A 27,100-nucleotide genomic window follows, 5' to 3' on the forward strand; every position below is an offset into this window, starting at 1 on the left:
TGTTACTGACCGAATTTCAGGATGTTTTTCAGATGAAAGTTTAAAAACAAAAACAGCCTGGGGCTTAAGGGGTTCAAGAAGGACAAAATATTCATTGTGCAAGATGTTACTGTAAATTATGAATGAATCATTCTCATGAAACTCAAGGATAACAGCATAAAGTAAGTTTTTTTTTATTTTTATTTATTTATTTTTTTGTATTTATCAGCAAACTCTAATTTGTCTCTCCACGATCACTGCAGGTACAAGATGAAATGAAAGTATTTCAACTATTGAGTGAGTATGCCTAGGCTGAGGCATTCAGGTAAAAGCACAATCAAGTAAGCAAAGGCACAGAAGAAAAACTTAAATTGTGAAAATTGGATAATAGAGGCACAATAAAAGAGTCTGATATCATCTGCATCTTGTATTAAAATGCAATCTATGTGTGGATTTCTGCTTGAATAATTGTTATCAGGAGCATCAAGACTAGTTACAGAGGTGATCAAACATCATCCGCAGACTAAACACACTGTATATCTTCCATGCAGTGCAGAAAATTCATCCCTCTATCCAAGCTTTACCAGGCTCCTCAAAGACACTACAGTACATACCACTTTATTTCCATCAATTGCTCACCCTTATCCCTTTCTATAACATTTAACTTCAAACTCCAGCAGAAAACTAAGAGTCATCATTTTTTTGTTGCCTTCCAGGAAAGACTCACAGAAGATGACCTTTTCCACTTCAGTGAAAAGTAAATCCAGGCTCTACAGTGTTGTGTCTGCTGATTCTGTGCTCTATTGATGCTCTTGTTAACCTCCTTGCCATCTCACACTGCTTTGCAAAATGTTTTTATCTAACTAAAATGAAGTCACCAACGATGATGAAAACACAAACACTAAATGCCTGCTAGTGGAGGGGCGTTTAAATAATCATAAAACTAGCATTTTAATAGCAGATGCATGAGCATCCAAGCAGTGTGGTGTGACGTGACTCTGAGACATCAGTGCAGCAGTACCATAAATGAGTTCCTCTGAGCTGCTGTAGAACAATACAGAAACTTTAATAATGATGCCACGGCTTCAAAGCGCAACCCATATCTCAGTACACAATAAAACTTGCAGCTAAAACAATAAAAATATTCAGTGTATAGGAGGCAATATCCTACTCTGCTTTAGTACAGTAATATACTGCTAGAATGGATTCCATTCAGATTTAAAGCTGGAACTAGCACTTGGCTTAATCGCCCTGATAGCGTAATAGCTGTAAAGCATAAGTGTCAGTCTCTGTTCATAAATTACAACCATCAAATAGCCATTTATAGTTATGTTATAGAAGAAGAGAAGTAGATATGACCCATTGTGTCTGTTTTTTTTGATCCACAAGCAGCATGTTTGAAGGTACTTTAAGTGAGAAAGCAATAATCTGCAATCATGTTTTGCAAAAGATTTGTTTTCAAGGGAATTATGCTCAAGAGAGTTTGTGCTACAGTAGGTACCAAGATGGAGAGCTGCTTCTCTACACCCCTGCTGTTTTCACAACGCTGGTTCCGTTTGGGATGGTTGTAATAGCAGTTCGATAAGATTTGCCATCCAGTGAGTGAACAGCGATTTCCTCAGAAAAAAATCCAGGCTGGAGAAAGTTCCCCCAACAACACACAGGTGAGTTCAAATGGCTTTATGGCTGCGGTATCTGCGATAAGATGTCCCCACAGATGCACTCCAATCCATCAGCTGAAGTGATGGCATAATCAAAAAAAAAAAAAAAAAAGAAAATACAAAGGAAGCAATAAACAAGAACCTCTGCTCTTTCATTGGTGGAGCTCCTGCGCTCAGGGGGAAACCCTCAGCACTCTGACTCAATCAATATAAAATGCTGCACTCGACAGCCATGCACTCACATCCTCCAGCACCTCGTCATAGTTGGGGGTTTCACACTGCACGGTAATAGGCTTTAACAAACAGATGCACCTTACCAGGAAGCCTTTGGTCTGACCAGCCATGCATCAATGACAGGAAGGGTGATTTTCATCTCAGCAGCAATCAATTAAAACACCCCGTGGAGAATTCCAGGAGATAACGTGAGGTATGGGTTTGGAGGGGGGAGTGGGAATAAGCAACCTGATTAAAGGAAAAGCCATCTGAGTGCAAAACTCTAGGTGTTGAAAACAGCATGAATGGATTAATTCCAAGACCAGCGATGTTGAGCTTGTAACTGGTTGCGTCTTTGTGAAGTGATAGTTAAGAGCTGACAGCCCACTAACACAGGGACCCCTAATTTTCTCGACCCTGCTCCAACAAATGCTGCAACATGACATGTCTTGTTGCAGAGCACCTGAGAGAAGGCAGAGTGTGTTATAGCTTTCCAAAACCTCAAGAGCCCTTCTCTCTTTCAGTCTCTAAATGGCATTTGCTGTTATTATTATGGCAGCAGAGGAGATTGATCTGTTCAGATGTAATCTCAAATTGCCTGAGTGGGTCTGGGTGGATGTGAGCTTCCTCAGGTTGACGAGATCTAATGGAGTCTTGTTTGGGCACTCTTAATATCTCTAAGATCTGGCTGCACAGGCACCACTGCATTTTAATTCTGCTTAATTTAGCCACAGATGACTTATCAATACTCATACCTTGTTGAGCTTTGAGTTTCTCTTCCTGTTACTTATGCACATCTAATATTTCAGCATGTATGTACTGTAGATCTGTAATGATAGCATGAAGCAATGTGAATAATATTTGATGCAAATCATCCCAAGGGCTCAAGTGTTCATGGCTGGCACTTTGTTGGGAGTTTAATCAATCAGCCACAGAGCCTTAATTAATCGGCATGATGAACAGGAGAAATAATTGGTTTTCTGCCAGATGTGAATCTGTTGTAAACTAATGCCAGCCAATCAGGATTCAATGTGTAATCACAAAACTGATCTGGATGACAGAACACTTACAGGATCAAAGAGGAATAAAAGTAGGAGACAATGGAAGTAATATGGCTTTGAACAGAAAACTCTGATAGGAGACAGTTGACTTTGAGCAGTTGGATGCTGCTTCATTTATTTAAAATGTTTAATTGGATCTATACAGAATCAAAATCATCATCATTCTTAATGAGTGAAATGTATGGACTGCGGTTGATGCATTTGTTTTTAACCTTTAAAAACACTACAAAACAAACATATTGTTAATTAATTGGCATGATCAGTATGAGAAGAATTAATATTGCTCCTCTCCAGATGTTTCTGAATGAATTTGGAGGAAGCTAATGAGGACGGCCTGGTTTTCCAATGAAGCAGCAGATATCATTAACTGTAGCCCACACTGACAGTACTGATCAGCCCACACTCCAGTTAGATGAGGAAACCAGTGTCTGAAGCAAATCAAAGAGCGCTGGAGCTACTAAATAGCCTGCATTGAGAATGGAAACCACTAGTTTAGTCCTATGCCAGTGGAGCCAAATGGAAAAATAGCTTAGACCTCTTATTAATGTCACAGTGGCTAGGCGGTAATTTCCCCAGGCTCTGTGTACCTCGGCTTGTTAATGAGTCACTGCTTATCAGTCAGCCTTGTTAACAGGCAGAGGCCTCTCATCCAAACCGCCTACTGCTATTGTGTGCTAGCTGTACTGTGTATTAGCCAAATGTTCCCCCATCTTGGCACACAGGAAGTCAACAGCAAACAACAGCAGCCTGCACAGGAAGCGGGCTTTGAGCCAGTGAGAAAGCTGGTCCGGGGGAGAAGGAACCCATTTTTGTTGCAGGATAAAGTGAACCACTGGCAGACGTGCTGAGTCCTCCTGCCTGTAAATCTTAGCACACCAACGACTGGTCCATACTGCTCCCATCCTTTAATCCTTATTAATTACTGGCCTCAGCTGGAAGCATCGGGATTCAGTCAATGGTTCTGATTGGCAGAACTTGCAGAGTAAACAAACAATTAGGCACATTTCTAGTCACAAATGCAAACATCCTACTGGGGTCTGAGATCAGGCTGCAGTGGAGTTGGAGGGCCAGGTGTCTATCTGTTGGGGGGGTCATAGCACGCTGCTCTACTTGCTGTCAACTGAGTGCCCAAGCAGACAAACCCTCTACACAACACAACAGCTCCTGGCTAACTGGGTCAACATTACAGAACCAGGGCACAGCCCACCAATCGCATGTCTAATATGTGCCCTTCTGAGAGGCACTTTCCATCTGCAGTGCATGGCTGCACTTCCAGCTGTGGAAATGGATATGTCAAACGGCACGCAATTAGTGTCCCCCCCGATTCATTCACTTGCTCTAACGAAACCCAGTCACACAATGAATCCTGAAAAAAACTGAGTCCATGATGTCCTTTCCTGACTTGACATACATGACACAGAGAAGGGAGAATTGGGTGTTCAGGGTTGACTGAGAGTTCAAATGGTCACAGTACTCAGCAAGCTGGCTGCTGTATCATAATAAAACCTGCAACTCACAGGAGCAAATTTTCCTTTTCCCTTTTAAACGATGCAAAGAGAAAAACAGTGTACATGGTTTTAATACATGCTGGTCTGAGTCTGGTAGGAATGGGCCGTCCAGCTCTCTGATGGCTCATCTGCTCTCCCATTGATTTGCTGAGACAATAATTTTTTCCTCTCTGATACATAACATTGAATTATTTATGCTAAGTAGACCCTTCTGTTTTAGGACCACTTTGTGAGGACTTCTCCATTATGATGCTGTAATCTGACCAACCCCCCCCCCACCCCACTCCATCTTCTACTTAATGGCTCTGCTGTAGTGTCACAACACCACCAATTGCACTAATCTGTTCAGATGTGAGTGATGGATCTGTGCTTTGCAGCTTTTACACACATAGGCAATGTTTATAGGCTTCATTTTAGCCAGTGGGAAAGTCTATATGTTCACTGCAGTGAGGACAAATTATATAACTACTACTGTATTCTATTCATTCTTTTCATTCATTCCTTCAACTTTTTTACTTTTAGAAGTCATTCTGAATTATTTTAAAGCAGAGGTTTTAAGTGAATTTAATAATGGTGTTTAATTAGACAATGATGGGAGGAATTTATAACAGAAGGACCTATAACTCAGCCTTACATCATGCACACTGAAACTCTGAAACTTAAGTCATTACTCCATCCCTTCTTTCCCTCTCAGTCTCCCTTCTTGATGTGTTTTCTCATCGCTTAAATGCTGTCAGATGTCCCCGACTTAATTACTCCCTTTGACTGACATGATAATGTAAAACACCGTCTAGGTGAAACCAAAGCAAGAATTGGTCACGCATGGCCAGGCCTCCCTCTGGGCACACCTTAATCAAATGTGACATGCTTCTGAGTGTGAGCCAAAATCATTTTCGGACCCAAATAACGAACCCGCCTGCCTGGGTTTCAATGATGAGCCACATGGTCGGGGTCAGCGTTCTGACGAGAGCTTGATATTTCATCATTGGCACTTCAGCCTTGTTTGTCCAAGTCTCATCCTTAACGGCTCATGGGGCCTTGACAAGTTCCCATTTCTATTTGTTAAACTGTTGCCTCAACTTTGCTTGGCATTACCAGATTGTTTCTCTCTTATTTTCCAGACTGACTATCCTTCGCCTTCCCAGTTAGCATACATATGTGCACAAAGACTTAATTCAAAAGAGTCAAAACACACAGTTACGATGAACAGTAAATTTTAAGAGTGTGGGCTCATGTATGTATCTGGGTCCATGCATATGATTGCACAAACTGTGTGGGTGTACACAGGTGAATGCAAAGGGTCTCTGAGAATATATTGGAAATGTAAATCAGGCATGGTCTCTTAGAAGGCTTCTTGCCTGGTATATTGTCTCACAATTCTTTGCCAAACACTCTAAGCAATTAAATCCCAGTTGTAATGAGAAAATGGCAACAAGATTCTACCTATGTCAATCAATTTTCCACAGTTTGAGGGCCAATCATGACACGCCATTTTGTCTCTAGTACACTTTGCCCTCTAAAGGTTGCATTACCGGCAGCCAGTCACTCCAGTGTTATATAATTGGAAAGCATATCGGACAGTGTATTCCTGTTCGCTTGGTGCTCGCAGTAGGGGATGATATCATTACAAAGTGCTTCTCTCATCAAATCCTCTCTCACCATCCGCTTCGGCTGCAGTTACAGTTTCAGCCGAGACGAGTGTTGCGTATCTATACTGTATGTGTGAAGCTGTGCTTAGTTGCAGTTTGACAATGCACAAGATAATCACTCTTTATCTGCGAGCTGCATGAACCTATAACACAAAGAAAGAGATGCAAAGCAGGTGAACATGAAAGGAAGAACGCCTGCTTTTTGTGCTTTTCTTATGCAAGCGTGACTGAGGACGGAGTCAGAAAGAAACAAGAGGAAGCTACAAGCTAGCAAGGACACGTTATGCATGTGTGTGTGTGTGTGTGTGTGTGTGTGTGTGTGTGTGTGTGTGTGTGTGTGTGTGTGTGTGTGTGTGTGTGTTGAGCCTTGGGCCCACGTGCAAGTCACACACATTCCTTAAAAACAACAGCAGAAATTCCACAGAGGGTCCTGGGAGGTGGGAGTGTCCCATGTGCTTATTAACGGCTCTTTGCTTCCTTTTTCATAATACAGGAGAACAACAAAAAAAAATAAAGCCTCAAATCAACAGATAAGGGGGCACCACTAGAGACAGACAGAGAGGGTCAGGGAGGTCAGGGGCCCAGAGAGAGCGAGAGAGAGAGAAACAGGGAGATAGACAGATAAAGAGGGAAAAGATGTGCCTACCATTGACAATGTTGCTGTGAACCGCAGCTGTGAATAGTACTGTCAATAAGCTGATGCTCCATAGTGCAGAGGGGGTTGATGGGAAGGCCATGGTTGGGCACACAGATCCGCCTGTCTCGCTGAATGCTCAGGAGGGCAGATGAGCTCTGGAGTGTCACCTGCAGGGAAAACAATGGAGAGCTGAAAAAAACAGGCAGGGTAGACCGACTGACCACTAATTGCGTCCCCAGTCGCTGGTTGGCCGCTCCAGCATAAACGCTTGGCCCACCCCTTACTCATGCGTTGCTCCGTGGGCATTCATCGATCTGCTTGTGTCATAACATTCAGAGGGGCGATGGAGGGAGGGAGGCAAGAGAGGATGAAGATGGTGCACTGGTGGTAATGAGAGGAGAGGAGGGGGGGGGGGGGGGGCTTCTTATTACTGTGGATTTATTCATCCACTTTAACAAGCTGCACGCATGTGGAATGAAGGAAAACGGGTGTTTTGAACAGCTCCAACTAAGTCGAGCTAATTAAAAATAACGCGAGGGGGAAATTACAGTAGCTGGTTGTGAAAATAAAATACAGAAATAAAGGCAAGAGAGACCGAAACAGAGAGGTGAGGTGCACCTGCCGCTGTTCCGCCCCGCGCTTTGCACAGCACAGGACACGGATAATCGCGCGTGAAAGCTGCTCCTGGCATTGCTCACGCGCGTATATGCACACACACCTGCTCTCATTCACATTCCTCAAAATAGAAGTAGTCTGCACAGAGGTGAGCCATCCGTCCATCTGCGATACGCTCAGAGAGAGCCAAGAGCGGGACTGGCGCGCGTTTAGGGCGGGGACAGAGGGTGGGGAATCAGGATGGAGGGGGTAGGGGGGTGGCACGGGATGGGATGGGATATGAAGGGGGGGTATGGAAGGGGAGTAGCCTGTGTTTATTGTTGCTCAAGCCCTTCCTGTTGAGTGAAGGCGAGAAATGAAAACAAAACTCGAGCAAGTGCATCCAGGAGAAATATAGCCCCAGATCCGCGAGTGTGATTTTAACACAAGTTCCTCTTCTAAACATGCACTTTTGTTGAAGGTAATAACAGTGGCGATAATGATCAGAACAACACCAGCTTGTTATGGCTCCCTGCATCTCTGCGACGGACCGCGGATAGCACCAGCGCAATGTTTTCTAACAGCTTCCCCACCACAAGCAGCCTCAGCAGGCGGGATGAGATTTAAAGACTCTTTTAAAAGAAAAAAATGCTGGGGAGAGGTGGCTGCTGCACTCCCCGCGAGTTGCGATGACTCTTTTTTGCCAAAGAGCGAAAAGAGAAGAGGGAAGAGATGGGAAGCGCAAGAAGAGCCACAAAAAGAAACGCGTAAATAGAGTGAATTATAAAATCATTGCATGGATTATTCGTCTCTTACTCTGGGCAAGCATAATGGATTACACACATTACACTCACACACTTTGAGAGCGCGCACTGACACATTCCTGAGAAGGAAAAAGCGTCAGCACTGACAGGTGTCTCTTGTCCACCTTATCCAGGCTTCAGCCAAACCCCCGTACGGTAACACAAACAGTGAAGCGTTGCACGGTAATAGCCACACACCGTTATATTCCGCCTCCGGAGTCGAGTTTCGTTGGCGCTGGTCTCCGGTAAGGTCCCCAGTAAGGTCCCTCCTCTGTAGCGCAGCTGTCGCTTGTTTTCTTAATCTGCTTTTGTCGACTTTTTTTTTCTTTTAGCTCCTTGGTCCTTCTTTTGTCTGCTTGTTTTTCTTGCTTTTTTTCCTCGGCTCTTTCTCACTCAGTTTGTATCTCTGTCTCTCCACGGCTACCGTTCACTGCAGCAAAAACAGACTGTCTGAGAGACGGGAGGGAGGGGAGGGGACAAGGGAGGGGGGAGGGAGGGATTATAATACGATTTGGCCCGTACCACCGGGATAACAGGGCCAGAGCAGGGGCCTACTGGCTGAGAGCAACGTGAAGGAGATGGAGCAGATAGAGAGGCGTGATCTCAACATACCGAAATATCATCATAACGTCCCTATGATGCTCCACAGTGATCTAACGTTGACTTTATCAGGCTTTGGGGAATTTTATCAGCCCCTGTAGAAAAAGCACTGTAGGGTTTCCTGTGATTCTTATGTTCATTGTATCTAAAGATTTGATACTGAGCCTATATCCTTCTTAGGGTTTTGGCGTTCTGCACATAATTTCTTAAAATGGGGAGGTCATCCACAGCTCATTGTCACGGTTCTCAATGGATTATGATGTTTCTTATCATTGGAGTTATGGATCAGTTCCCCATTTCTTAGACTGGCCCGCTATCTCCCACAGGCTTGATAATTTACAATATAGCAATTATGTTACTAATTCTTTGGCCTTGGGGAGTTGCGGGTCTTGGCTGTGTTCAGATTTGTATCACTTAAAAATATATAACGCTATATGTCTATATTTTTTTATATTTACACCTCTAAATAATTGTCAGTTTTACGTGTGCTTATTTCAATGAAGGGAAGTCCTTGTGCTTGTGACGTTTCATACATCAGGTCCGTTTGGGAATCGAGATGCAAAGGGTGGGAGGACGGGAGTGGTGGGGAGGGAGGGTTGTTCAGCTTGCCAGAGAGGATTAAGGATTAGTTTTACTGGCGGATTAGGTCTGCGTGTGGGGAGACATGATGGGGTTAAACAGGGATGGAGGCAGCCGCACGACAGCCCCAATCACTGCGAGGCGACAAACTGAAGCCGGGGAGGTGGGTTTGAAGGGAGAAAAAAAAAATAAAAAACCTCACAAAACAGACGCTACAAAAGAGGAACTGTGGGGAGTTCGAGAGGTCGTAGCTTTTTAGAGATCTGCAAGCAAGCAGCTGCTTTCCACATGTGAAGAAAATTAAGAATTAGAATTGTTGCTCTGGACGTCCTGTTTCGGCCCACCTTCATTGGTCCTTCAGAATGTGTCCAGAGATGTCCTCTACAGTAATTTCACTACATTAACACAAAGTGACATCTGCAATAATAATTTTTCAAAATTAGAATCTTTGGCAGTTTATAGTTCAACACATCTGCATGCAGAAATCCCAAGAAGACCCAATTTTCTAGCACATGTGAGTCAGTTATTTTAAAAGTAAATCGGCATCTGTATCTCCCACTCTGACTTTAAACCTAATGGGAGAACAGAAACGCAACATCTGGCATCATTAAACACTTGTTATGAGGGCGGAAAAGGCTTTAGATGCTTTGTGGTTGGCGCTGTGCAAGAAAAGCGTTTGCTCGGTTTACATGGGTGAACAGCTCCAGGTGCTGAAACGGTGAGCGCATATGTCCGCAGACCTCAGATCAGTGATGAAACTACACCGTGTTGATGTTGTTGTAGGATGACTGCGTGCAGCAAGAACACTAACAGGGTGGTAAGGAAGCCCCTGCGCTTTCACACCAGCTGTGGTTTCAGGCTTTTTGCCCCTTCTGAAATCTGCATATGAAAGCGTTAACCTTTTGAGGGATGAACTGGATCTCCATCTGAAAAATTCCAGAAGCCCAATAAAAGGTGTTGTTGTTGCTGTTTTTGTTGCTATAACACATCAATGTAGTCTTATTATGTATACATCAGTATTGTTTAAATTTATTCCATCTAGTTCTTGTAACTGGACTGAGTGTGCTTGTAAATCGCATCCTATGGTACAGAAGCTATAAAATACATAGTGTGGAAACATCTCCATCGCATCATTTTAAAAATGTAAGTCTTATTTCAACATCTCTGCCGGGACTCGAACCCGGAGCCTCTGGATTAGAAGTCCAGCGCGCTATTCCATTGCGCCACAGAGACAGAGACACGTTTCTCCCGACCAAAACCAGGTTTATACCGCCCCTCCCAGCTCTGCGCAGCATCCACGCCATCCCTCAGCATCAGGACCGCAGCCCTGAGGAAATTATCCTTGCCGCCCGGTAGGGGGTGCTGCCTCCGCGTTATCTCTGACACTCTAAATGCCTCACAGAATTTCATCTCCCACAGCTTCCAGGCAGGTTGTCTCATCAAAATGTCATAATGTCGACATTACTGGGGCATCTTATACTTTATCTGCATCGACACTCACAAAGCAAGCGGTTCATTTCCTTTCACACTCCCGATTTTACTCACTATATTGGAAGAGTTTTTTTTTCTTAAGGGGGTTTGGTATGAACAGACTTGTGCAAATCCAGTTTTAAAGCATCCTAAGAGTTTCAGCTATTCTCCAGTCAATTACAACAATGTGTAGTCTGATGGATCTCTAGCTCAGCCGGAAACCTGCCTGTAGCATTGATTAGACTGACAGTTATTGTAAACCAGTTTGCCGTTTCCTTTACAGGCAATGTCTGATATTATGTGCACTCACAAATAAATTTCCAACGGTAAACTGAAGACATTCAGGCTTCCAGGCATCTTTCCTTTGAGCCACCAATAATAAATTGATAAACCGATTTAGCTGGAGCTAACTGGACTATGTGCTCGAGTAGTTTCTGCGCAAGTTAAGCTGATCAAAACAGACAGCTTTTTACACCGCCTGGTGCGTACTTCTCATGAACATTTACCCTCTTTTTCATGTGTACTTGATACTGTATCCTTCACAGGAGCTGAATCTGACATAACAGCCTGCTGTCATTCACACTGCAGGACAAAAGCTGCTCAGGTGCAGTGTGCTGCTCCTGTGTGGCTCAGAGGGAGGTAAAGCCTGAGGCAGGCTGCTGGTGAGGAGCAGGTTCACACATGCAGCTTTCACCAATGTGCCATTTCTCCACATTTCAGCCCTTCTTCACTGATGTTAAAATTAATCTGAGCATTTGCGGCCTGGAGAAAGTAAAATATGAATAAAAGCCTGCAGTGAGCAGCTCTTGGGGCACAAATGGTGCTGTGTAGATGGCTGGCATGGCTTCGTCTGAGCACCAAGGGCAAGGAAAAATGATTAATGAATTAAACGTCACAGTTCAATGAGACAGATTACATAAGGAGATAACATGTAGGACATGTCTAATTTCAGATGCTGGCTGTTGTTCACACTGAGAGTAAGTGTGAAATAAAGTGGGTCACATTTATGTGCACTTTGCACTCTGCTGCATATCATGGACCCCCCCCCCCCCCCAAAAAAAGAAACAAAAACAAAAAGCTTTCAGAGTAAACAGCTGCAAGGGACAAAAGAAAATCACAGCATTTCAGTGTTTAGTATAATTCTTTAATACTTTGAAGATTGGGCTTGCTGTCAACCATAACAGAACATAAACATAAATCTCCCAGAATACATCCATTACACAGTCCCTTTGACTCACTTCTCGTCCTGAGCTCAGATCAAAGCCAGAGCTATGGAGGTGATGATGGACAAACCGATAACTGTGTAGCCAGTGCGGTAGACCTCTGGAATTCTGAAACCTTTTCCCATATCCCAGCACTTTTTTTTTGTGAAAGAGAAAAAAAATTAGAATTAGTATTTGAAAGAATAAACACAATCTATTAAAGATAAGTATGATTTTGTATCAAGGAAAAATTACCATAATTATCAAACAGACAAATATAAAATTAAAGCTGAGCTGCTCAAATATGACACAAAACATGCTAATGGAAACAAATTACTAAATAACCTCAATTCTTCTGTAATATAAGGCAGTGGTTTCCCAAACTTTTTGAGCCTCGACCCCAAAATATCACGTTGGTGTTTTGTTGTTAATACGTAAAAATGTGTTGAAAAATTAAAACGTTAATTTCTCAGATTAATCTGTTTGTATTATAGCATTAATTGTAACCTAATAAAAATTCCAGGTTTATTTTATAAATGTAGGCTATTTTTTTTTTTATAATGATCTGGCAACCCCCTGAAATTATCTTGGGACCCCCAGTGGGGGTCAGGACCTCTAGTTTGGGAAAGGTTACTGTAAGGGGAAAAAAAACAAAAAACATCTGCAGGTATGCAAGTCAAATAACTAAGTCTTACCAAGTGACGGATGCCATTGTAGGTGTGGTAAGATACTGGGAAGGCAATGCCAAACTTTGCCAAACCAATGAGAAAAGGACCAATTGACCATGAGTGGATCAAGTCCAGATAGTGGGGGTAGCCTCCAGGTAACACCAACGCAGCCACAGCAAATGCGGAAATGGCTACACACAGACAAAAGCATTGAGGCAAAAATCACTGAACAAGATGTTTTGAAACATTAAGTCCTGTTAAGAAAAAGAGGGATAAAAAAATACATACAGCTACAATTTGCTCCATCACTCTGTGTGAATCACAGCACCCCACTAGCCAAGCTTTTTCAAACGTTCTGAGATCCTCAGTTATGTAATTACTTGTTCTCGCTGTTTATAAAAGAGCAAACAATGGCTCTGTATCAAATCAACTCCTCATTGGCACTCTGCACTGAAGACAACTGCTCACCACAAGCTCATATGTTTGTATTGTCTGGATGATGAACAACCTAAATGGCTTCAGAGGTCACCATGATTTTGGAAAGTTTTCAACAGATATTAATAAAAGCCCACAACAAAGACAAAGCTTTCAAAAAGGAAAAACTAAATAAACCGCATATGTGGATTGGCATAATATAAATCATTTTAATTCTACAGAAGCACAAAAAATGTTTATATAATCAATAAAAAAAGTGTGGCATATGAAGTGTTTCCTGAGTCAGTCATGGTTTTACTTCTCAGGCACTTTGCAGGGGAAGTTTGTTTCACACATGATATCTTGACTGAAAGTTGAAACACAGATTGTTAATGTCTGCGAGTCAGGCTGGCAGTTGACAAAACCTGACCTTTATTGAACGCATTACCATGTAAACAAAACTGAACACAGCTTTTACAGCATGTTCCATCAATGTCAGCAGCACTTAGCTATCTCACAGTGACATGAGTTCAACCCTTTGCAGCCGGCGTATGACTGTCCAGTGTTAAACTCCATTTTCACATGCATTAAACAACTTCAGCTTTTGTAAATTCCAGTAAATGCTCTTAGTAGAAATCAATAGTGATGGAGTAAAATCCCCTGAAGATGGTTTCAGGATCAATCAAAAGCAGGCAGTGGCCTAACAGGGTCGCCTCACTTTTATGCTAAAATTTAGTCAGCAAAGACTCGCACATGGATTAAAACGCATTCCGTTGTCCTGGGAGATATAAATGCATATATATTATCAATTTTTCAATATCCTGAACTAAACTAGAGCAAAACCTGCATATCATTAAGTTAATCATGAATGAGAAAGAAGACTCGTGTATTACCTCCACTGAGCCCGACTCCAGTTCCTCTGTGTGTGATAGACATCGCCATGGGGACAGACCATCTGCAAAACCAAAACATTACAGCATATTTAATATAATGGTGGAAATACGTGAGCCACACACAGACCAAAATGACAACGCTGTGCATTGAGCCATCCCTGCTGTGAATGACAATTTTAACAGTTTTTGTTGGGTAATGCTTTGATTAACATTTTGCTATTTGGATTTTCTAATTCATGCTGCAGTGCCAACAAAAAATGGTTCATATTCATCAGGCAAAACTGGAGGTTACAAGAGGTACTCCTTAAATTGCAAATACAAGTTAATGATAGTTTACACTTCTCTTGACACATTTCCAAGCCTGAATGTACAATGGTCAATTAAGTTAATGTTCTTCTTTACAGTGAATTAAGAAATCTCTGATCAGCACTTTTGGGGCCCATTACAGACTGAAAGGAACAGGATAAGCTAATACAAATACCAACCACTCACTATGTGGTAACATTATTTACTAATGTAGTGTTTTAGCATCATTCTATGAAAAGTTGTAAATCAAAATCAATAGGTGAGAGAATACTGTTATTTAACAGAAGAAAATATTTGAGTGCTTGTGATTCAATCACTTAAGCTACAGGAATCACTATGGTTACTGGAAACTGCATATATCTTAAAATTGTTTTGTTGTGGTGTAACGCTCAGCCACCTTTTATGAAATATGAATTAGAATAAATTTTAATAGGAATGAAAACACCAAGTCAACAATAAATGAAAATGAGTCACAAATTTAATTAAAGCATTTCCCCATGGACTATAATTTGTCCCCCATCTTGAGACTTGATGAGGACCGCTGGCCTACCTACACAACATTTCTCCTAAAAAATAAATGAATAACAATAATAAAACAAAAACAACAAAAACATTTTAAAATTACCATACCATAACAACCAGGAAATGTTCCTGTTGTGACAGTGAAGGCAGCATTTTGTACAGGATCGTTTGGGCATGTGTCACCCATTTCACTGGAAAACATCATCAATGACATTTTATGTAGCTACAGTTTTTTAAAACAGCTTTCATGATGTCTGCTCATATGCTAATTAGCCATGTCCTATTTACTTTAAGTGCAACATCTCTCAATATTCATGATTAATCTGTTCAAGAAAAAAGAAAAAACACTGTTAGACATAGGATCATTGTCTGTTAATAAACTGCTTTAGACAGATTAAAACCTGTAAGGAAAGATTAACTGAACATATAGTAACAAGGATTTGTAATCAGCTCCACTGATCTTATCTTCTCTGTGCAGTAAAGCGTTACATCTGCCTGCTGTTTGTGGTGCTGACATTATCTGGTGAGTTCAAGGTTTTTGTTTGATCTGGCCTGGATGTGAACCCTTAATAACTCAAAATATGTAATAGTTACTTGACTTTACACCAGTTCTGTGTAAAAATGTTGAATCACCCTTAGAGTGAATCAAAGGAGATGAAGAATTTAAACTAGATCCCAGCTGGTAGATATAGCCCATGGTTAGGAATAGCAAATCACAGAGAAATTCTAAGTAAAACCTGAGACAAGATGAAAGTTTGTGAGAAATTACAAGACACATTCTGAATAAAGAGTTTTAAGGATTTTAATAACGTGCTAGGAAACAGGGTTCCAGACTAACTTTTAGCATTGGTTGCACTGGTGCATCTAACTTTTTAATTTGGTTGCACCAGCAAAAAAAAAAAAAAAAAAAAAAAAAAAAAAAAAAATCACTCTAATGCCTCTCCAGAAACAGATGCAACTTATTTAGTTTTTCTGTGCAGTGTTGGATTTCTTTCTCTTTTTTTTTTTTTTTTTTTCCTTCTTTTTAAAAATAATCTCTTAGCCTTTGCTGAACTTCTGAGGGAGACAGGGCTGCAGCAGTCACAACGCATTCAACTGTCCTCCAGATTTAAATTAGTGAGGATAATAGATAACGGCCACATATCAGCAAATGCCACCATATTCCACATTTTACAACTGATTACAGTTTCCACAGTTCTTGTCTGTCTTTCTTCGAATGTCCAAAGTGTACCGGTCTTAATTTCAAACCAACATACAACACGGTGTACAGCCGTGGATCAGATTCAACCAGAGGTGGAGACCCACTCCTTCTCTTGGTTTTTTAATCCCAGTGTTATTCTTCTCTGAGCTCAGGCAAGGAATGAACACACAGACAAACATTCAGAGTGATAATTAAAATCTTTCTTCTAGACCTGTGAAATGTTAGGCGCACTGATGCAACCAAGAAAAATGTTAGTGGCACTCAACAAATTTTGGTCGCATGCATCTAGAATAGTGATGTGTCGGTCTCGAACGATTCGTTCAGTATGAACTAATCCTTTATATAACTCGAGAGTAACGGGTCCTCTCAGTGAGCGATTCGTTCATTTTCATGCGGTACCTCCTCTCGCCACATGGCAGGCAGCTGCATAAACTCAGTCAGTAGGTCAGGACAGGAAACAGAAATGATTGGTTCAGGACTCGCTCAGGTCCGTCTTCAGGTCCTCGTTCTTTTGTCACGTGACAGCCCGGCTGCTGAGGCTGTGTGGCGAGCAGCAAGTCGGGCTGCACGGTCTCGTTCTCGTTCATCATTCAGGCTGTTTGGCGAGCAGTACATTCGCTCTCGGATTGGTCTCTCTAGTGCTTCTCTCTGTCACGTGACAGGCAACTCGGTCTCTGAACGGGTCTTCCTTCGTTCGTTCACAGCTCAAGCTGTATCAAGCTCAGCAGTACGTTCGCTCTCGGCTCGGTCTCTTGTTCATTTGTCACGTGATAGCTACCGAGTCACTGTTGCGCTGTTAAACAATGGCAGGGAGGATGTAGGACACAAATCACTTTATTGTGGTGTGTATTTGCTTCCCTACGTGTTCACATGGTTTGAATTGCTTGTGGCATTACCTGTAGTTTTGTTGCCTTCAGTATTTACTGCTTGAGAATTGCGGACTTTTTTACAAAGCCACCTGCTGTAAAAATGAACGACATGACTCGTTCAAGATTCGTTCACTTTACTGTTCGAGAGTAAAAGACCTGGGTTAGTGAAAAGAGTCAAACCTACCATCACTAATCTAGAACCCTGGTACATTAAGATAATTATTGCACAAAATCTTAAGTTATGTTACTGTGTCCTACTGTTTTGTGTTTAATAAAATAAAAATAAGAAACCTATATAATCTAAAAATTGCCTGCAAGAAGCATCATTTCCAGCTTGGAAGATATTCAAAAGTGTATTTATGGTAAAACAACATAAAATCAACAGCATATACTTTACACTTGAGTCATCTGTTTTTCTTTTTGTTTTCATAGCAACACTAAAGGCATGCACTTATTAGGCAGCTTATAGTACATACTTGTAGACTGTGATATGGGGAGACATGGGTCGGTTTAACCTGGCATTTTTGGCCCAAAACTTGTTCATCTCATCCTTAGCTGTGCTTCCCATTGGAGCAGCACTAATAATGAGGAAAAAACGGGACAAGAGTGAGGATGTTTGCAGCAGTTCAATAGTTTAGACGAGTTAAAACATCTTTAAATCATTATCATAACAATTAAAGAAAGAATTTATATGGCGCTGTACTGAAACACAGAACTCACTGTCTATAGAGGACATTGTACTGAGGTCTGGAGAGACAGACACCCTGACGGGCCAGCGTCCTAAAGAAAAGGCAAAAAAGAAATGCTGAATTAGAAACAGAATTATTGTACCTTCAGCTAAACACTTAATGAAAATCAAAATTATAGTATAGCATACAATGAAGTATACAGGGAAAACTTAAGTGGATACAACGGCATCCACATTAAAGGCAGTTATTTAAAAAAAAAAAAAAAAAAAATCCCCCAATGCTCTTATCACGTCCATTTATTTTGTTTATTCAAACAGTGATATAAGACAACCATCCCTTATGTTTTAAATAAAGCCACGTTTTAACAGAAACACAGCTACATTTCTTAAACTAAATCTAGTAACCTTAACATGCCACAAACAGCTTTTAACGTGGTTGCTGGAGAAGTTTTTTATTCACGACAAAATCTTGCATTAGTCAAAGTAAAACAACTGAGCTCATTCCATGCTGCTTGAATCCAGAGGTATTCACAAAAAGAACAAAACACAACAGAAAAGCTTAATATATCCAAATCATTATAATCTCACTTCTAGCAATAAAAGAAAATATTCCAGATTCACACCGTGCATATCCATAAATCTGCCACTAATGGCGAACAGCAGACTCAGTTTGACAATCACTTGACTAGCATAGAGCACAACAGTGACATCACATCTGGTTAACAAAACGCTACTGTGGACAGTCCCTTCAAAATACTTTATTAACAATGGACTACGTTTTCGGCAAACAACTATTTGAAGACCAAAAGTCCGTCATTAATCATATTCGGAGTCAAAGTCCACCCTGATAGCTTTCAAATAAACACAACAGTAAGCATTGGCTCAGTAGCTAACGCTAGCTAGCACTATGTAGCATCATATTAACACTAAATGAGGATAACAAATGGCGGTTAGAGAGCGCATTTTATCTTGTTGTAAAGATAGTCTGTTGTATATATGTCAATACGAGTTAAAAGCTTGTGAACAAATCTATAAAAAAGAACATGATACCGACACCAAAGTACCACAGCACTGACCTTAGAAGCAACGCCATGTTTGACTGGTAACGGGCGGAAGTGACGTATGTTACTCTTGTTACGCTCTGGGCTGTCTTATAAAACCTTGAGCGAGTTTAAGGTCATTCCGAGATGAGCAATTTTAAGTTCAAGGCATCGATTTACTTTGCCTCCATCATATATCGCTTTTTGCTCTTTGATCGTATGTAAACCAGGGAAAAGTTGTACGAACAAACAAGAGAAAGACATTAACCACCTGACAAGTGAATGTTTAATTACACAACTGAAAAGTTCATATAAAGTAAATAAAGGAAAAATAGCTGTGTCATCAGGTTATTTATTTATTTCTTCTCCTTCAGTTGACAGAGTATAGGTACACTTAAAAACTCTTTATATATACACATATATTATTATTCTCAGTGACTCCCTCTCATGTATTTTGTATTGTTTTCCATGTGTTGTTATAATCGTTCCTCTTTTATTTCCTAGTTCTAAGTTTTCATATTTGTGTTGTTTGTATATGAACATGTTATTGTTGTCAAGGACTTAAATTCTGTTGTTCTTTGTATTGTGTCCTATGTAATGTTATAATACTTTAAATAAATAAATAAATGAAAACTTCAGTTGACAGTGCAAATTTGTCCAAAATAACTTGCCTGATTTCAGCCACTATTTTTTTCTATTCAACCCTTCTCAGATTTTTCTCTTTTTCCCCCAGTCAAACCAAAACCTGTCCTTAAAAGTTACTGATATACTTATTTTAGCCTATATGTGTGGAGTTGACATGTTCTCCTCATCCATGCATAGCTTCAGTCTGGGTGCTCCAGCTTCCTCCCACAATCCAAAACATCCATGAATTTATTGGTGTTTTTAAATGGACTCTAGTCTTGTTTGTCTGTGTTGGCTCTGTGATGGACTGGTATGTCACTTCCACTATAAAAGCAGCTGGGATCAGCTCCACTCCCCCTGTGATCCTTAATTGGATTAAACACTAATGCACCACATTCATTCATTCATTCATTCATTTTCTATATCACTTAGTCCAATTAAGGGTTGTGGGGAAGCTGGAGCCTTTCCTAGCAAATAACAGGTGAGAGGCAGGGTACACCCTGAACAGGTTGCCAGTCCATTGCAGGGCCAACACAGAGAGCCACTCATGCTCATACTCACTCCTAGGGAGAATTTAGAGTGACCAATTAACCTAACATGCATGTCTTTGGACATGCATGTTACTTTAAATCATGTTTACTTTAAATGAAATGCCATTCAAAGGCTCCATTACTGAGTTTCAGGATTATAACTTGTTTACAGAGATTTCTCAGGATTATCTCAATAATTGGCAACAGGTCAAGCATGGTTGGGTATAAAAAAAGATCACCCGAGAGGCTGAATCTTTCATAAAATGGATAGACCTAAAGAAACCAGTCAAGGTCTGAAAATATTGCAAAATTGTTAAAAGAAGCGGTGATGTGATCAAAATATTATACATGTCCCAAGCCCTTCTTTTTAGAAATGCTTTGCTGATATTAAATTGAACATATTTCTCATGATGAAAGCTTCTTAGTTGCGTATTTGATTTGCTGTCCATGGATGAATTTCTCATAAAATTGGGGTTTTGCAAATTATTGCCTTTTGTTTTTATTCATATTTTACAAAATAATCCAACATTTTTGGGAAACAGGGTTGTAAGATACACTCTGAACAAGTACTTGTGAGCACTGAAAGACAAGACAGCCACACACAGAATCAGACACTTACTTCTTGTACAAAGTTAATGATTCCCAGAAGCAGCGTTAAATTGCATTCCTGATTGCCCACTTATATCCCTGCATGAGCAAGAATGTGTGTGCCTCAAAGAAAATTAAACCATAGTTGCTTAGAGCAGAATAAAAAGAATAATTCACAGTAACAAAGAATGATACAAAACAACAACGCAACCACAGAAATGTTGAAATGCATTTTATTTGGTATATTTTGCATGATGGACAACATTTAGTATTGCCTTTTGGCCAAATAGACCAGAGTACATAATTTTTGTAACAGCTTGTATAAGGCACAAAGGTGTACACCAACGATTGTTCTGCTTTTCTGATTAAATGAAAAAGAGAGCGAGAAAAAAACTCCAAGCACAACCAAAAGCCTATTTTCAGCAGTATTTTATGATAATCAGATTTGTGAACTGATCCATGTCATATTATAACTGACAAACACGCACACAGTTTTACTCTCACCAGCTTGAACAAACACACTTGAAAGCGTCCACACAGGCGTACAGTTCAAACTGACATTTTCTGAATGTTAATAATATGTTTCTTGCTCCACCCAACCTGGAAGAGATGAAGAGAGAGGCAGAAAAGGAAAGAGAGAAAGTGTCAGAGAGCAAAATGACAGGCGAGCAGGTTTCATAATATCCCTTTGTATCTCTCTATTTGTATTCATCTCGCTGCCTTTGTCTCTGCACATTTCCAAATGAATCCCCTTATAACTCTGAGACTCTGATCAGCAGCCCGTGACACAAAGATTAACAGAAATGATTAACTGTCATGATAGATTGTATTTGTCTCCCCATGTCCTCGCTCCTCATCAGCTTAGATGCTGTGGCAGTGAGTAGATTCTGAGCCATTGTAGGGCGTCCATATCATATGGATGATCTTTGGGGCATATCTCAAGAGTCTTCATCAGCTTACTTTCATTTCCTCTCTAATCATTTGCCACCGACTGTTGATGCTGATCAGGTAATGCTCTATTTCCTGCTGTCATCTGACATATATTATGTATGTTTTCTCATTGGCAGAGAGCATAAACAGATCTCCCTCCTGCATATTATTTCAACTCAGTCTCACAGTGTAATGTGAAATAGTTGGGAAAACATAAGCTAGATGTCAATTTTGTCCTTTTTTCATGCTGCTAGATGCAAAAATGAATTAGTAGAGGAACACTGCATTTCACGAGTCACAAAATGACTGTAGGGTCACAAATAAAGTCTTTAATATGACCGTCACTCAGCTGAAATGTCAGTGAGCATCTGTCTCACTTGTCTGTAATGTGAGACATCATCAGTTATTTTTTTCAGCTGATTTGGCATTTTAAGAGAGATCAGTGTGATTGCCTGTTCAGCATATCTCAAGAATCTGTCAAATATTTTTCAACTCCGCCTCGTCCAGTCTCCTAACACAACCAACTGTTGGTAACACAACTCCCACAACAAAGTTCTCACTAAACATGTCCTCAAACAAACAGGGTGGATGAGCGACAAAGCTATGATAATAAGCAAACACTTCTTTATCCACAGTTCTCCGGTCTACTTTGTTGAACACTATAAATATACTACTGCCGCCTTCTGCTCTGAAGAGTTGTTTCCATTGGAAATGGTCTTTGTGGTGTTACTTTTCTGCCTAGACCCTGTAAGTAGACCCAGCACAAAGTATTGTTGTCACTGCTGACTTTGGTTGGGTATAAAAACCCGAGCAGATGAGAAAACCCACATTCAGAGGTCAGTATGGGCATGGGGTGGATCTACATACAGGACTATCAAACCTATTACAGTTCAACTTCCGTCCCAGTCATTAATGTTTTTAAGTAGCTTTAACTCAAAATGGCATTTTAGGATTCAGCTACTGTTTCATCACTGTTAACACCTCAAAATAATTGGTTAAATTCAGGCATTAAAATTTACTTGATAAAGGTTAAAAAAAGAGAAAAAAAAGCATCATAGTTTGTGTATAAAAATAAAAGAATAAAGTGATGATATCACATAAAATGATCCTTTTCCTGGCTTACTGCCTAATAATTCCCACTACACACAAAACATGGTGGACACATGAGCCACATGCCATACTGACACACATCCCATTAAAAGTTATGCATGTCGTATTTAATCAACACAAAATGAAGATTTCTGTTTTGTGTCTATTTTAGGCTTTTAATAAGATTGAGTTGATGATGGTTATATATGTGTGTGTATATATATATATATGATCGAGGAGTCTTCCTGTTTTAACTAAATCGGTCAGACCTGATTTTGTCAGCTTTGTTTATCCTTAAGATGCAGCTGTCTACTAAAATGCGTACAACACTGATTGAAATTTGGTGCACATGTAGCAATTGGCCTGAATATCAAATCAAATCAGGTTTCAGTTGTTGTGTGTATGTCTGAATTTCACTGTTGGACATTTTCTTGTTCATAAGCTGTGATTTTATGCTCCATTTATTGAATGAAATTCCCAAGCAAACTGCCAGACAGCAATACATTTACATGCTGTTTTGTCAGAAATCAAACCTGGAAAACAACAAGTAATCAGTCATGTGTTGCAGAGGCAGCAGCTTTGAAAGATGGAGAATTGTTAAGTATTGACTAGCATGCATTCTGCTTGGTGCCTGATGGTTTTCAGCTGCTTTACAAAAGGAGTAACATCCAAACTTTTTTTTGCGGTTAATCCTTGTGTTAATAAAACATTTAGATGAAAATCATTACAGTTCTTCAATGAATGTACAATCAACACTGATTACACGCAAATCTGTCAGAGATTCCAAATGACTCCTTTTATAGAATATATATATATATATATATATATATATATATATATATATATATACATATAGACATATATATATATAATGAAAGACTTCAATAAGACAGCTGCAACTATTGTTGAAAGTCGTTGCTTTTAAACCAGCTCTTCAAACATCACACCTACATAAAAGCTAACAATAATCACCCATAATTGCAACTCCATCTCAAAGCAATTCATGACAGAGTTACATTGATCTGTTTTCCATATTTGTGAAAACCGTGTAGCAAAGAAACACGAACGAAATACAAATTATTAACCTTTACAAGATTGACTGGTGGTTTGGGCATCACAAACAAATAGCATGCTATTTTAAGGGCATTCCATGTGTCACATCTATTTCTTTTAAGCTTTTTGTGCACCATTTCATGCTGTCACCATAAATTACAAAAAGACTTTTGTTGGTAGTGGCTCAGGTGGGAAAACTTGTCCTCTAATCATAAGCTTGCTGGCTGACACAGCCATAACATGTGGTTGTTTTATATTTCTGCAATTAACTTTATTAAAGTCAAAGGATAGGGTTACAGGTAATTGATCAGTATTTTATTATTCTTTTTTGTTTTTACCAGTTTTTGTTGTTTCTTGAAAATGAAACCAGTTTTATTGGATTTTTTAAAGAAAATCACACCCACTCAAAGCTGGATCATTGGCTTCAAAGCTAACACCTGCATTTTCATTCTTTTAAAATGAATGCCCGTTTTTAATAACATAAAAAGTGAGGTTCTCCACATAACCATAATTAAAAAACTCTTTCTTTCATACCAGATCTGCAGAGCAGAGCTGTGAGGACAATAAGAATCAGCAATGTGCTTGGAGCAGTTCACAATCTTCTCTTTTTTAGGGTGTTTACATTTAACAAGGACAGTTTTGAAGGCTGAGAAGTGCACGTAGGATGGTAGAAAAGTCTTGACAGAAACTAGCACATGTGGCTCTCAAGATAAGGGAGTCAAACTCTATACGTTACCATCACTTTCTTCCAGCTTATTAACAAGACAAAGAAGTCCAAAACCTTTAGATCTTAGTTTCTCTTAATATCTCCTTACCTCCTGGGTGCCTTCGCAGAATTAATTTACGGACCTCATCATAGATGAAGATGAGAAGACTATATGGGATGGCACAGAACCACCACAGGATCCTAAGAGGAGGAGAGAAAGAGGAGGATGGATAGAGTGAAGTGACACAGGCAGAGTGAAAATTCTTAAATTCATTGCTGTCACTTCTGAAAATTATGGCTATCAACATGGTGTTTAAGAATATCTTTATTTAAAGTTGAAAGTGACAGGCTAATGGCAGTCTAATAAGTCTTGAAGGGGTTATTTTTCACTTCTGTGGCGACATATATATATATTCTGTGCATACTTCAAGGGGTACATGCGCAAAGCTACGTCCATCCCAGGGCAGTAGGAGACAAAGGCAGCCAGGGCTGTCTCAACAAACAGACCAAAGATCAGGATCCTGTTCCTGTTGAGCAGAAATGAAGAATATATAAGAGAAATAACATCTTTTAGGCTAAAAAGAGTAAAGTCACAATTAAGTGAATTGGAAATGGGTAAAACTTGAGCTGTAACTTAAATATTTAATGCTCCATCCACTTACTTCATGCCTTGCTGAAATAGGGAGTTCCTCCTGGTCTTGCAGATGATAAGATCGGCCCACTGGACCACCACAATGCTGCTGAAGAAGGCTGTGTGGCAGGTGAATTCCACAATCTTTCTCTGTTCATATGTCTGCAGGGTTCAAACACACAGTGTCCTCTTTAGCACGAGTATGGCAATATTCAAATGGGTGTGCCGACTGAAATGTGTCCCCGCTCCTTACCCATTGCTGCCCATAACTGTCTTCAAGGTCATTGACTTCACGATCGTCCCAGTTGAGGCGGATTCCCACCAGGGTTTTTGGCAAGAAGCCATTTTCAGCCAAAATCACAAAGTAAGTGAAAAAACCTGCCAGAGCCTGGATCATACCTGGGGGAAAATACACATTCATACTTTTCTTTATGTTCATTTTGTAACTGTGAATAAACTTTTCCTGCAAGTACCACACAAGTCTGTAACTCTAGAGAAAATATTTAACATTTATGTTAAAAATGCATTTACTGTCTATTAGATGTTGCAAGAGTCAATTTTCTTGCATAATTGCCTAATCACAATTATTTGAGCTTAACATTATTTTCCATAAATCCAAATAAGTTCTCAGAAATTACACATTTTTATCATTGTTTTAATTTGTTTTCTGTCATCTGAGTCCTTTTTCATCTGCTATGGTTTTGTGTCAAAGTGTTTAAAGGTCCCATATTATGCACAATTCACTTTCTAAAGGCTTTCTAACAGATATATGTGTCCTCATAGCCTGTGTATGAGGCCCAAAAATAAGAAAAATCCACCACCTTTCTCACTTGTTTGCTCCACTTATTAGCGAATGTGTGCTCAAACAGGAGAGTCTGAGATCTTTCCATTTGTGACCTCACAAAGGGAAATAACCACTGCTACCGGTAGTGGATACTGTCACTGACCTGCCCCCCAAAGTGTGGACACTAAAGCCACACTTGGAATGGCTGAAATTAAGGACCGAGGCTGAATTTGCAGTAATACACTTACAAAACAATGTTGTTGGACCTCTAACACCCATATGAAATTGTTAAAAAAAAGTGTAATATGGGACCTTTAACTTCTGACAAACATCTGAATGACTTTCAGTGAGCTTATATTGGCATTCACATCATAAATTTAGTTACAAAGTCAAAGAGCACTACTGAGAGCACAATCTAGTTTTAAACCAAATTAAAAAAGGATAAGCCGATGACTCTGTCAGTTATTAGTCAGATTTGAAGCACAAAAATGGTGGTAAAAAGAGAAAATACAACTAAGCTATGTTTAAGAGTGACATCACGTAAACATTTATAGCAGCTGAGAGTCAGACTAATCACACATCCTTATTCTGTGTGCGAGTTATTACCTTCTGGCAGATATCTAGCTCTGAAATGCAATCTGAACTGTTTTGAGAATGAATTTATCCCTCATTTCTATCCAAATTTTAAATAATTTTTAAATTGTGCCTGATGGTCACATGGATTATGTAATCTCTCTTTTTTGTGGGTCATGTTTTATTCTTTTTTATTTTTGATGTGTTTGTTGTTTGTTTGTTTGTTTGTTTGTTTTTTTACTCCCAAACTTGGTATTGTGTAATGTATTTATGATTTCCACTGTGTGGTTGGATGGTTGCATGTAGACTAAAGTAGTTTACTGTTGTGTTGTTTACCAGTTGATGTTGTTAAGGCAGCTATCGTAACAGCACTTGAGCACAAGGCAAATTTCTCTATGGGGAACAATAAAGTGGATCGCATCGTATCATATTGTTCAGTATCGTATCATTCAATAATTTGTATATGGGATTGGGAATTGAAACAATTCTAAACTGGAATTGACAAAAATAAACCTCATACCAGGTACCCATTGAGAATAAACAAAATAATAATAAAAAAAATAGTTTTAATTCTTCTTATACAGCAGATCCCTGAATGTAGCCATAAACAGGTCCTGATGAAGACCTGTGCTGGTTTAGAATTTCACAATCACTAGGGTGCCATTTTACAAATAAAGAAAACTGCTTTGTAGCTACATTTACATGGACAAATATTTCATCAATCAAATTGAAATCAGTCTGATCAAAGATCCCAGCTGATTCCAGATGTTTACATGTACGCTGGATGAAGTGATCCGATCAGTTGTATTTACATGATGTACAGATTTAATATGAGGTGGAGGTCATACGTACCATGTGACCACCTACATGCCCACAAAGAGCAGCTGTCTTTGATTGACTGTTTTAACATGAACTGAGCTGACAAACATTTTGCCGTTTGCCCTGACAAAGGTCTCTTAGGCTGAAACATGGATGGGCATGTTTCTATTAGACTAGCCATGATACAATAAAGGCTTTTTATTCATCATCTTCCCA

General features: G+C 39.9%; 3 protein-coding genes and 1 non-coding gene across 10 annotated transcripts in view; all 4 read right to left on the reverse strand.

Moving 5' to 3' along the window:
- cadm3 (cell adhesion molecule 3) overlaps nucleotides 1–8,543 on the reverse strand; it is a 109,382-nt gene extending 100,839 nt beyond the window's left edge. For 5 of the 7 annotated variants that reach the window (XM_041991983.1, XM_041991980.1, XM_041991984.1 and 2 more), the window contains exons 1-2: nucleotides 8,304–8,543; nucleotides 6,704–6,875 (exon numbers count right to left, since the gene is read on the reverse strand). In XM_041991983.1, the coding sequence (XP_041847917.1) occupies nucleotides 6,704–6,808 (105 nt within the window). In that variant the 5' untranslated portion in view covers nucleotides 6,809–6,875; nucleotides 8,304–8,543. Of the gene's footprint in view, nucleotides 1–6,703; nucleotides 6,876–7,426; nucleotides 7,471–8,303 lie in introns of those variants that run through there. The other 2 variants (XM_041991981.1, XM_041991979.1) reach the window with 2 other exon arrangements.
- A 1,900-nt stretch (nucleotides 8,544–10,443) lies between these two features.
- Nucleotides 10,444–10,517, reverse strand: trnar-ucu. The gene has a single exon. It is a non-coding gene; the product is annotated as a tRNA-Arg (tRNA).
- A 1,359-nt stretch (nucleotides 10,518–11,876) lies between these two features.
- sdhc (succinate dehydrogenase complex, subunit C, integral membrane protein) lies at nucleotides 11,877–18,651 on the reverse strand. The gene is made up of 6 exons (XM_041993327.1): nucleotides 18,594–18,651; nucleotides 17,550–17,609; nucleotides 17,306–17,407; nucleotides 13,932–13,993; nucleotides 12,652–12,815; nucleotides 11,877–12,111 (listed from the first exon to the last, which is right to left on the reverse strand). Exons 1-6 carry the CDS (start codon nucleotides 18,608–18,610, stop codon nucleotides 12,007–12,009), a joined length of 510 nt encoding a protein of 169 aa, XP_041849261.1. The 5' UTR covers nucleotides 18,611–18,651; the 3' UTR covers nucleotides 11,877–12,006.
- A 1,874-nt stretch (nucleotides 18,652–20,525) lies between these two features.
- atp1a2a (ATPase Na+/K+ transporting subunit alpha 2a) overlaps nucleotides 20,526–27,100 on the reverse strand; it is a 49,549-nt gene continuing 42,974 nt past the window's right edge. The window contains exons 20-24 of the mRNA XM_041991792.1: nucleotides 24,962–25,107; nucleotides 24,740–24,870; nucleotides 24,503–24,604; nucleotides 24,187–24,278; nucleotides 20,526–20,899 (exon numbers count right to left, since the gene is read on the reverse strand). Of these exons, the coding sequence (XP_041847726.1) occupies nucleotides 20,871–20,899; nucleotides 24,187–24,278; nucleotides 24,503–24,604; nucleotides 24,740–24,870; nucleotides 24,962–25,107 (500 nt within the window). The 3' untranslated portion in view covers nucleotides 20,526–20,870. The remainder of the gene's footprint in view (nucleotides 20,900–24,186; nucleotides 24,279–24,502; nucleotides 24,605–24,739; nucleotides 24,871–24,961; nucleotides 25,108–27,100) is intronic.

Source organism: Melanotaenia boesemani, chromosome 8, assembly GCF_017639745.1.
Source record: "Melanotaenia boesemani isolate fMelBoe1 chromosome 8, fMelBoe1.pri, whole genome shotgun sequence".
Taxonomy (NCBI): Eukaryota; Metazoa; Chordata; class Actinopteri; order Atheriniformes; family Melanotaeniidae; genus Melanotaenia; species Melanotaenia boesemani.